This window comes from Leopardus geoffroyi, chromosome A1 (assembly GCF_018350155.1).
Source record: "Leopardus geoffroyi isolate Oge1 chromosome A1, O.geoffroyi_Oge1_pat1.0, whole genome shotgun sequence".
In the NCBI taxonomy this organism is placed as follows: Eukaryota; Metazoa; Chordata; class Mammalia; order Carnivora; family Felidae; genus Leopardus; species Leopardus geoffroyi.
This window is the reverse complement of record NC_059326.1, coordinates 172,337,136-172,349,405: the sequence shown is the minus strand read 5'-3', so window position 1 is coordinate 172,349,405 and position 12,270 is coordinate 172,337,136. Positions and strand designations below refer to the sequence as shown.

Genomic DNA, 12,270 nt, shown 5'->3' with positions numbered 1-12,270 from the left:
AGGACTCTGGGAGTAGCATCCTGATTGGTCATTCTGCCGTTAGGCTCACCCTGCGTTCTGCCACCAAACATGCCTTTGAGCAGCACACTTCTGATCAGGTTGCTCTGCAGACATCTTCAGTGTCTTGGCATCCGAGATCGTCTGTATATTAGCTTGCTAGCCCATTTTCAGGTTTTCTCCTGTACAGAGTCTGTAATCCAGGTTCATCTGGACAATCATCTTCCCAGGAGCATCCTCTTCACCTTATGCCCCTGTCTCTCTCAACCTGTGGACCCCACCTCTCATCCCCTCCAGTAGGACACTTACCTTCCTGAAGCTTTCCTATCACCTCCACCGTGTACCTACCTGCTCTTCTCTACGCCCCCACAGGTGCTGACCAAGAGCCTTCTCAGTTCAAAGCCAAGTCCAAGTTGCAAAAGTGTGCCCGGCTCTAGAAGTCTTCCAGACTTGTAGGAAGCACGTGTCCGTGAAAGGACAAAAGATGGCACCAGTTGACCCCTGTTATTAGCAGCTATGGATCAATAATGGCTTTGAGCCATACAAAGAGTAGAATAAATGAAGAGGGAATTAGCTGTGGTCCTTTTTAGAGCAGGAGCCCCTGTGAGCAAAACAGCAGCAGAATCTTCACTATTTTGTCAGTAGGGCCACTATTTTAAACGGTGCTATTTTATTAAACTTGTATCTGCTGATTCTTCATATTTGGCTGATTTAGAATAGCAATCAGATAACAAAAGTTGTGCTTAGAATTCTGTAGATGCACGTGGATCTGCAGGATGTTAATGGGGTACAAAGTGCACCTGTGAGTTGATTAGCATGTAAATAACTTGCTGAGCCAGGGCCTCAAAGGGCATAGGTAAAAACCAATGCTCACCTCACACACACACACACACACGTGATGTGGGCGGAGCTTGGGCAACTGACATTTCATTTCTGTCGTCCCCTCCGTCCCCTCCACTCCCAGAGCCCAGACAGAAGGCCTTTCCCCAGATCTCCTAGAAGCAGAGTGCCTTGCAGCCGCAGGTAAAAGCAGTGGCCCGCCTGTGGACACATAGCTGCATTTCCTGGGCAAGAAACATGGTCACGGGAAAGTCTGGGCCAGAAAAGATGGTTATGCTCATCTTGCTGCTACTCCCAGCAAAATGTAGCCGTGCTCCAACGTAACACCGGCAGAGCGTCATTACCTGGGGCCACCTCATCCTCGGCGCCACAGGCATGGGCTCTTCTCTAGAGGCCTTTATCCCCCTGCCCCATGCCTCCCTTTGTGACCCACAGCGAGGTGCTGAAGAGCACAGGCTTGCACACAGACCGTGGGGCACATGCCAATTCCACGGGCATACTGGCAAGTCGCTTAAGTGGGTCTCAAGTTCCTTATCTGAAAAACTAGAAGAGTACTAATAGCACTGACTGCCAACGGTCATTGTGAGAAGTAAGTAACTCCATCTGTGTGAAGGACTTAGAGACTGCTGTTAGCGCTGCCTGGCTTTTCTCAAAGGTCAGTGCAGTTACAGACTCTGATGATGACCATGAGGGAAATAACTAGAGTGATGTGATACAGTCACTATGGAGATGGGTTTTTTTTTTTTAATTAAATACAGATTGCAATGAATAGTATGGAGGAAATGACAAGGTACTGTGATGGCATACCTCTGGGACGTATGTTTAGATGGGTAGGCAAGGTGGGCTTTCACAAAGAGGTGACATTTAAGCTGACATGAGAAAGAGGAAAGGTAGCCAAGTGGAAGAAGCACATGTGGAGCAGGGGGAACCTAGTACAGGGTTGTGTGGTGGGAAACAGCATAGTGTGTGCTGGGAACTGAGAGGATTCCAGGCTGCAAGAGGGAGGGTGATACCCAACACTGGGTAGGCAGAGGTCGGGTCAAGCAGGGCCTCTGAGATCAATGTGAGACCGCAGACTTGACTCTAAGTGCAGGTGGAAGGCACTGAAGGACAATAATATGATCTGATTTGTCCTATTAAAGAATTAGCCAGCGGCTGTGTGAGGACCAGTCCAGAGGGTGCAGAAGTGAAGCAGAGACCCCAGTTAGGAGGCGCTCATGGTCGGCAGTGAGGGCAGCCTGGACCTCTAGGCGGTGGGGCAGAATTTTCACAAGGCTTGGTGGATGAGGATTGCCATTGAGTGGAGGTGGAGGACAAGGAAAGGGAGGAGTTGGGCTGATTCTAGACTGGTGACAGCAGCTGGGCTGTGTTGCTGTCTGCTGACAGGGCAGGAAGGGTGGATTGGAACGATGATCTGGAAGGTTCTGCTCCAGGCATGATAAATAGACGCCTTTTGAGTAGAGATGTCAAATAGACAAGTCCAGAGATCCAAGGAAGGGCCTGGAAATAACAACTTGGAAGCTTCCAGAACATAGGTCACTTTTAGGAACGTAAATGGGAATGGAGAGAGGCAAGTAAAGAAAGGGTAGGACGCAAAATACGGCCCAAGTCCTAAATACTTGGGGATTTCGAGTCGGGCAGTGAAAGAGGAGTCTGTGCGGAACAGGGAGGGATGGCTGAGACCACACGGTGGAAGGCCGAGTGGGCTCAGGGCTCCCGAGTGAAGGATGAAGGTGTGCGTGCACCAGGAAGAGGGGAAGGGGTAGGCAGCTGAGGTCCTGGGTGACCTGACGAGTAGTGGCAGTGGAGAGGAAGCCTGCTGGGGTTCACAAGTGGAAGGGGAGGGAGAGAAAGGAACCACATACGCAGACGATTCTCGCTATTGAGTAATTGTGTATAACGAGCTATTACCCAGAGATTGCAGGCCGTGTGGCTGTGTGGCTGTGTGGCTGCAGTTCCCCGCGGTTTGGTCTGATCGCAGCCTGGGCGGAAGGTCTCCTGACGGCCTCACAGCCTCTCGCCCTGTTGCTCCCCTGGCGCACCCACCACGTTTGGGTTTGTGATTATAGTTCCCACCGACCTTTTTGTTTTGGAGACAGCGTACCCCCTCCCTGGTGGCTGGTGAGCCCTCCCCTCCTCCCGGGCACTGCGGCCCTCTCTGGACCACACATGTGCTGCCACTTACAGGTGCTGATGTTGAAAAGAAAAACCGCCCCTGGCTCTGTGGTGAGAGGCTCACAGGACCCTCAGGGAGCAGGAAGGACCATCGTTTTGGGTGGAGCGGGGGGCCCTTGACTGAAATGTGTGCGCAGGCAGGTGCCACAGGCTTGCACAGTGAGAGTGCTACCAAAAAGAGAGACTTTTCACCTGCTGGGGGAGGCTCGCATTCCTGAGTCAGGAAACCAGGAAGAAGGCAGGGATGATGATGTTCTGGGCATTCCAGAAAAACACCGTATTGGAGGGGCAAAGGGAGCATGTCGTGTTTAATGTTTACTTTCTTTTCTGTGTGGAGCCAAAAAGTGGTGTGTTAGCCTCATTATCTTATCTAGACACACTATAAATTCTTTCTCGGCTAAAGGCCAAGAAAAATTTGAACCAGTAACTAGAAGGAACAGGATGTGAATGATTGGGGTTCCAAAGTGACTGGAATAAGAACTTCCAGAAACCGAGGAAAGTGGTAGACCTAAGGAAAGTGTGCCCCCCTGCGTGTCATATCGCATTCAGATCCAGAACCTTCTGAGACCGCATGAAGTACATCATACATCTGGTGAGGAACACTTAGCCTTACCCATTTTGTAAATTTGCTTGGTAGTTAGAATCACCTGGGTGCTCTTGGGCCTCACCCCAAACCTACTGACATGGAATCCAGGGTGACCCCTGGTGCTGTGCTGCAAGCATGTGCCCTGGTCCCCTGGTGACAGAACACAGGTCACAAATGGAAGTCACGTGGGCAATTTAAACTTTATTAGTAGCCACGTTTAAAACTTAAAAAAACAAAAGATGAAATTTACTCTAGTAAAATGTTTAGCTCAATATATCCAAAATATCATTTTAACATATAATCAATATTTTTATTTTTTTTCAATGTTTATTTTTAAGAGAGAGAGCTAGAAGGGGAGGAGCAGAGAGAGAGGGAGACACAAAATCCGAAGCAGGCTCCAGGCTCTGAGTTGTCAGCACAGAGCCTGACGTGGGGCTTGAACTCACGAACCATGAGATCATGACCTGAGCCGAAGTCGGACGCTCAACTGACCAAGCCACCCAGGCACCCCAATATTTTTATTTTTTTTTTAAGTTTATTTAGAGACAGAATGCATGCACGTGCTCGAGCATGCAGGCAGGGGAGGGATAGGGAAACAGAGAATCCCAAGCAGGCTCACAGATCCCACGAACCATGGGATTGTGACCTGAGCCGAAATCAAGAGTTGGACGCTTAACCGACTGAGCCACCCAGGCACCCCGTAATATTTTAAAAGTTGTTGAAATGTTTTACGTTTTTTCTTTTTTTTTTTTTTCCACATCAAGTCTTGAAATTTTGGTGTGTATTTACACTCGCAGCATATCTGGGTTTGGACCAGGCATCCTTCAGGTGCTCAGATGGCCGCGGTGGCTAGTGCTGCCGTACTGGTGGTGTGGATGTAGAGTTGTAGCTGGGGCGCAGGGGTGCAAGAGCACCTGGTGCTGGGGGTCACACAGACCAAGTTGGGCCACTCACCACTGACAAAATCCAAAGGCAGAGAGACGAGTGGTAGTGACACAAGAAGGGAATTTACTTGAGTGAGGCCAACACCGGGAAGACGTGGACTGTTGGCTTAAATACTGCCTCCAAGTGCTGAAGATACTTCTAGGTTTATGTAGGGAAAATGTGGGACAGAGGTCAGCGGGTGCATGCAGGGTTTTGCTGGCTCAGGGTAGTCATTGCTTAAGGGGATAGTTTCGGTTCCCATCAGGGGATGCTTTGCCTGCACGTCTTTTGCCTGAGTTCAGAGATAAACTGGAAAGAAAAACTTAATTGGAAAGTGCAGACTAAGGTCAAAATGGAGGTAAAGTCCTCTTTCGTGGTCACTTCAAAGTGGTTTAGTATTTCAGTCGACGAGTGACACTTGGAACCATGACTCCTATGACAGGTGTCTGCCTCACTCAAATGAAAACAGGTAAAGTAACCCATGTTTTAGGTTTAGGTTTGAAATTTGGCCTCATCTTTGTATCAGTAAATAAATCAGCATCCTGGTTCTGTCCTGGAATCTGTACAAACAGGTGCACTCTCATCTCCTTCCTGAGGCCCAGGGAGTTCTTAGAGGCAACTCGCAGCTCCCAGTGTGCCCCTGCCCCTCAGTTGGGCAGGGCCTCTCCTCTCCTCCTCTCCTCTTCCCAGTCCTGAAAAGCCTGCCAGGTCCGGAAAAATTCCCTCCGGTCCCCCAGGGGCCTGGGTATTGGGGCAAAGGAACCCTTTGTTTTGTGGTGAGCCTGGGATTTCCATATTCTCTAGGCTGGTGGGGCAGGGGTGTGGATGGAATTGGGGTGGGAAAGGGTATCGCTCTGGGCAGTTTTTTTGTTTTGAATTTATTGAGTTCATGGTGACATTTTAAATTCACTTCATGATTTTTTTTCCCCCTTTACACTATTCATCAACTTTAGAACAAAAGACAAAAGAATCGGAACAGTAACAAAAAATGTAGGACAAATAACCCCTTCCCCATTCTTAATAGCCAGAAGGAAGGAGGAGAAATCTTTCCTGTTGTCCTCACATTGCCTCAACTGACAGAGGGCTGCCTGTCACCACCCTCCATGACACTTCTCACTTCTGCTAGAAAATTGTCCGCTCTCTGCATTACAGTAGTAAATGCAACCAGATCTGAGATCTCCTGGGGGCTGCTAGGGCCCCTAAGACACTCACATTCCTCAGGAATTGCTCTGCAGTCGCCCTGGCTCCAGTTCCCTTAGGGTGGGTGCGAGGATTCACTGAGTAGTCATCGAGGATTCACTGAGTAGTCATCGGGACTTACGGCTGGTTGTTAGGTTTCCTTTAAAAAGACCTTTCCCTTGGGGCGCCTGGGTGGCGCAGTCGGTTAAGCGTCCGACTTCAGTCAGGTCACGATCTCGCGGTCCGTGAGTTCGAGCCCCGCGTCGGGCTCTGGGCTGATGGCTCAGAGCCTGGAGCCTGTTTCCGATTCTGTGTCTCCCTCTCTCTCTGCCCCTCCCCCGTTCATGCTCTGTCTCTCTCTGTCCCAAAAATAAATAAAAACGTTGAAAAAAAAAAAAAAAAAAAAAAAAAAAAAAAAAAAGACCTTTCCCCCTCCATCCTCACAAAAGCAAGCCTAGATTTTTGTGTCGCAGTCACTTTCATTAGTGAGCTTGTTGGAAAGCCCGACTTGCGCTTAGAGTAACTGGAGGCAGAAATGTAAAAGATATTTGAAAAGCCAGGAAGGGCTAGCCCATCTGTGCACCCTCCCACAGCCCTCCTACAGGAAGCATTACCACTGAGACTGGTTCTCACACACTTTACAAAAAGCATACAAAAAATTACAAAAACTTTAAGCAATGCAGAAGTGAGTAAAGTAGAACATGAGAGCCTTCAGTCACCCCTTCTGGGAGTTACCCGTTGTTGAGTGGTGGGTAGCTCTCTGGTCTGTTAAGAGTGTCTCGTCTGGTAGTTGTTAGAGTGTCTGAGCCATTCCCGCTCAGATTTTTAGTTGTCTTTGCAAAACTGGCATCCAGTAGAACTTGTCCTTTTCACTTGACGATACATCAGATACCTTTCCATGCCAGTGCACGATGATCTGCATTTTTAACAAATAGTTGCAGGGCATTTCAATAGAACCAGTATACCTTAATGAACTTAGCCAGTCCCCTGGTTGGTCCCTATTCTTAGCTGTTGTAACCAGTACTGAAGTGAGTCCAGCTGTAATCTCATGTGTCTTTAGGCACCTACATGTGCTGTAAGAATAATTCCTTGAAATCAGGTTGTCTACTCAAGGAGTATGTTCACTTTTTATTTTGCTACATGCTTCCAAATTGCCTTCCAGAACAGTTGTGCTCATGTACATTTGTCGTCCACTCATGCATCATTTTTAGAGGAATTTCTCCCGTAAATCCTGGTTTCTCATTATGCTCCAAGGAATCTGATACCTTCAGTGAGTTGTTATGAAGCTATTTTAACAACTTTTGTCCCGGAGAAGCTGTCACCCAGGCATGGTGCTGGGTACCACCAGAGTATATTTGAGTAAGGTCTTTGCCACCTTAGAGCCTACATGCTAATGGGGGAACCTGGTGAGTGAATTCAAATAAAACAGATCAGATGGTGCTGCATGTGACACTTGGGACTATGTGGTAACACTGTGCCTCTTGAGGGAAGGTCTCATTAATGCTTCCCTGCCCAGGTCTCACGCTCTTGAGGCAATCACGGGAAGGCAATATGCACATTGGACACCAGAAACCTCCCATAACTGAACCCTAAGTCAATTACTTTGAGTTCCTCTAGCAGGAAAGAGCCCAAGGAACTTGAAACCATGGGGCAGGGGGTTTTCAAAGTGCAAATCTAATTTAAGTACTTTAAAGGGGGAACAAGGACCTTTAAAATGAGAATATTGATTTCCACTCCATCAGTACTGCTTTTTGTGTTTCTGCAAAAGTAGTACATGTTGACTTCACCTAGTAGGGACTTGTCCAGGGTAGGCAGCCCAGACCAGAGGTTTTGTACTCAAATCAGGGTGATTCAAGAGATGCTTCAGCACACTTGGAAAAGAGGAGTGTGGGCCCCAGATAAGGTTTTGTGGTCAAGCTGTACTTGTGGCTGAGCATTTGGTATGCCCAAGCAGAAACTTCTAGACTGGCTTACTTCCCATAGCTGGAAGGCTACAACCTCCCGCCTTATTCCTTTGTGACACAAGACGGAGAGCTGAGATCTCTAAGGGGCTCTTCTCATTAAAGAAAGCAGTGCTGAGATGTTCTGGTTCTGCTGAGCGGAAGGTGAACTCTTGAGCCCTCTAGTAACTTCCTCTTCGTACCTGCCTTTTGACTTCACAAGCTAAACCTTCCTCTCTGCCACCACTTGCAGGGTAATAGCCACCGCCCCCATCATGTCAAGTTACTCAAGGCGTGCTCTGTCTCTCCTTTGATACAGAGAAAAGAAGTTAAAGGCCAGAGTGCAAGAGCTGGTGAGCGCCTTGGAAAGACTCACCAAGAGCAGTGAAATCCGACACCAGCAATCGGCAGAGTTCGTGAATGACCTAAAGCGAGCCAACAGGTAAAATCTCCATTTGTGGATTCTCAAGGGTGCCTGGACTCCCACACCAGGGAGGGCAGGTCCATAATTACTGGAAACCAGTACTGGAATGAAAAGTCCTCACCTGCCCTCCCCCACTCCCCCAGCCTGGTCTTCCCTAGAGCATCATTACATAGTGTTATGTATGTTACATAGATGACTAAGAAATACTCAGTAAAGGCCTGTCCTTGGGCCACATGTTTGGGAAATACAGCACACTGTGGTCCCCTTAACAATTAACACAGTAAAGGTTCTGAGAAGTCCTACAATGAAAAGATATGTTTGTGTTTAAGCCAACGTCTTCCAAACAAAATTGGCTACAGAACCTTTCTTGAGCAATATTTATTTTGTATTTATTTGTCTTAAGTAAACTCTGCCCCTGATGTGGGGCTTGAACTCACGACCCCAAGATGGAGACGCTCACTCTACCAACTGAGCCAGCCAGGCACCCCTATTTGAGCAACACTTTACAGAGCACTGCTCTAAGGCAGCAGTCTCAAACTTTTTGGGCTCAGGACCCTTTATGTTCACAAAACTTGAGGAACTCAAAGAACTTTGTTTTCAAATTATTTATTGATAAATCTCACTTTAGAAACTAAAACCGAGACAAATGTCTGTAACTTTTTATTCATTTACGAGAAAATAAATTTACATATAATACAACTGGCACTTATTTAAAAAATAACTATTTTCCAAAAAGATAATTAGAAAAGTGGTACTGTTTTTACAATTTGGAAATCTATTTAAGGTCTGGTTTAGGGGCGCCTGGGTGGCTCAGTTGGTTGAGCATCCGACTCTTGGTATCTGCTCAGGTCGTGATCTTACAGGTTGTTGAAGGAGTGCGTCCACGCTGTCAGCGCAGAGCCTGCTTTGGATTCTTTCTCCCTCCCTCTGCCCCTCCCCCCCACCTGTTGCACACATGTGCGCTCTCTCAAAATAAACTGGTGTAATAGGACACACATCCATTTCTACAGGCAATATATTGTTTTGAAATAAATCGGAATATCTAGCTTCACACAGATGTGTAGTTAGGAGGTAAAGGACCTCCAAGGCCTCTCCTGAGGGGGTTTTGGGAATCTCTGGGAGTCTGTTCTCAGACCACACTTGGAGGACCTCACTGTACGTGGAATGGACTGGGGTGCTATTTTGAACCAGAGAAGGTATTAGGACTTGCTCACCCCCTGTTCTCTCCCACCATGCTCTTTATAAGTTCTTTGTAAGAACTTTGTAAGTTCACAAAGGCTTATATTCCGTGTTTGGCTGGCAATGTTAGTTTATGGCCTCGTGCTCTGAATCCCACCAGCCCAAAGTATAAAGAGAAGTCATCGGAGCCTCTGTGCCCGCCTCCTAGGTGAGGTCACTTAGACTGCAGGGCTTGAGGAACACTCTTGGTAGTTTACGCTCGACCATCTGTTGTAGGCAGCCGTGGAACAACAAAAAGATCCAGGTTCACCGTTTGTATTTAAATGACAGATTTCTGGAATTCAGCTGCCTTTTCTGTTACTGATTTTGGATGTGGCTAGTCTGGGTTGTTGGTTTACACTCCTCCTAACAGATTAGGGAGAAGTCTCTAGCACAGAAACTAACTACAGTTAAGCCAACAGGTGAATGGCCATGAGCGCCGAACACCTGACTTCAGATTCCTACTTTAGAGACCGAGGGACCTCTCTCTGGACCTGGTTACCCAGCAGACAGTGTGTGCCCCAACACTCCTCAAATAATTCTTCCTTCTCCTCCCCTCTCCTCCCACAGCAACTTGGTGGCTGCCTATGAGAAAGCAAAGAAGAAGCATCAGAACAAACTGAAGAAGTTGGAGTCTCAGATGATGGCCATGGTGGAGAGACACGAGACCCAAGTGAGGATGCTTAAGCAAAGAATAGCTCTGCTGGAGGAGGAGAACTCAAGGCCACACACCAATGAAACTTCACTTTAATCAGCACTTGGGCACCAGAGCTCCTTCCATGGAAGCTAAACTCTAGCAGTTCACCGGGGACAGAAGCACCCCGGAGGCAGAGCACCTGGTGGGAGAGTGACAAAAAGGAAGGTTGGCAGGTAGGTCAGCACCTGCATAGTGGAGTGCCATGGACTCATCAGCCCCAGGGGTGAGTGGCCTGGTGACACCGTGTAGACTATCCAGAGGCTCCCGCCCCTCCCCTTCCAGGCCCACGGACAGCCTGTAAATACCTGCTCTGTGCGCCATGCTCAGTAGGCCTTGCTTCTGCTCTCAGCCCCGGCAGTCACTCTCCCACCTGTTCTGGAGCTTGTGCATCGGTGGTACCCTCGGCATTTGTTTTACAAGACTGTCCATTCTTTCCTTATCTTTGACATCCCATTTCTCCTCTTTCTTCTTCAGGGATAAATGCTGACAACACATGGGAGTGGGGAGGGGTTGTCTTCAGCCTCTAGAACTGATTTGCTTATTGCAACCAGGCCTTTGGTGTTCAAGTCCCACTACCAACCCCAAGACAGACGCTCGCTCAGAGGTGCTCTGGAAGGTAGATTACAGGGGGGTGGTGCATAGGCATCACTTCTGGTCCCTGATACATTTGAAGTTACGGGGGAGCAACCCCAGGGCTATGCCTGACAGCTCTGTTTGGGAGAATGAGCACTTCTTTCACCTCTCACTGTGGATGTAGGGATGGGAAGGGCACTTTCTTTGGACTCTGGGATTTTCCCTCCCAGTGGAGCCTTATTAAAGCCAAGACTTAGAGCTGAGATAGTCCTATTAATACATATAGTGGAACTAAAATTTTACCAGGAGTTTCTTCAAGAGCAGAGGAGCATTAGTACTTTTGCCCACCCCAGGGCACCACATAATTGCTGTTCTGCATGAATCCAACAAAGCTCATGCACAGGACGAGAAACATAGCTCTGGACCTCTCTCTCTAAAGACAAGAGGCAGGACATGGAGTAGACTGAATGTTTTGCAGGCTGATACCGCCTACTGAAGAGACTGCTACTGAACCACCAGTTCAACTTCACTTCTGCTGTTAGGAAGGGCAGGGGGTGAAGAAATGGTTGTTGAGACCTCCTTTTATCCCCCTAGAAAAATGGCGGTTAGTATACGGTACTTAGTCCTTAAACAGGTTAAATCTCAAGAAAAATGCTGACAGGGCTGGGCGGGGACCAAAGTACCTGAATTCTTTCAGGAAGGCCTCCACCCTCTTAAATTCATTATTCCATTCCTGTCTTTCAGTTCTTCTGTAGTTACCCTACACTGACATTTTCAAACACCACTTGCCTTTCATTCTGTAGCACCTGAAGATCCACCCAGTCTCCTGAGAACTGTATCCCAATGCCACAGTGCACGAAGTTTTGTTTATGACCAGGTCACATTACAGCCCCAATATCCGTGAGCTACTAAAGGTCTGTTTTCAGACAAGATGAGTTCCTCAAGCCTTCTTTGCAATGGCGAAGGCCACTCCAGCCACCACTTTGGAGGGCAGGGCAGTTCTTTCCCAAAAGCGATCACCCTTCTTTCTCAGGCCAGCAGTGAAGCTGCCTGCCTTCAAACAAAACAAAAACCAGTGTAAGTCTGGAAGGACCAGCTTTTGGCTGCTTTGATCACTGTGAAAGTGCCCACTGGCTCCTGTTTCTGTTATGTATCTACTATTTAGCAAAGATGGTTCTTGTGATTTTTTTTTTCTTAATTTTTACACGTGTGATAAAGTTTCATTTTGTCATAAGGAAAATTTTATGGCTAAAAAAGTATGTGCAAAAGGGGTTTAAAAGGCAAAATGCTGGTTTTCCCCATTTTTCCAGTCTGCCTAGGGGAAACGGCCTCCCCTTAGCCAACTGGGATGTCCAGGGTGGGAAACCACTCATGGCTCTTCTGTTGACTGAATAGGCATCAGAAGTTTTAATTTCACCAACACTGAACTACTGGTATAGCTGACACAGGAATAAAATCGTCTGCTGACCTCTACCATTCTTGGTCCAAGTTAAAAGAGAACTCACTCTTTTAGGTGAGTCATATAGGGTCATGTAACTCTTTCAGACTCGGGAGGTCTCAGCTCCTCCATTTTAAGCCCAGTATTACCCTGCCTGGTCTCCTTTGAGTTTATCCTTCAACATCATACTTTATAATATGTGGTGACTAGATCCAAACTATTTCCCCAGAAAACTGTTACTTTTATAAAGGTGTGGAATAAAAAAGCAATTAAATAGTT

The 12,270-nt window shown here is 47.5% G+C and overlaps 1 protein-coding gene across 3 annotated transcripts in view; it reads left to right on the top strand.

The window, feature by feature from the left end:
• Positions 1 to 12,270, top strand: part of MCC (MCC regulator of WNT signaling pathway) — a 437,412-nt gene extending 425,142 nt beyond the window's left edge. For all 3 annotated transcript variants that reach the window (XM_045446793.1, XM_045446803.1, XM_045446809.1), the window contains 2 exons: positions 7,961 to 8,083; positions 9,854 to 12,270. In XM_045446793.1, coding sequence (XP_045302749.1) covers positions 7,961 to 8,083; positions 9,854 to 10,034 — 304 coding nt within the window. In that variant the 3' untranslated portion in view covers positions 10,035 to 12,270. The remainder of the gene's footprint in view (positions 1 to 7,960; positions 8,084 to 9,853) is intronic.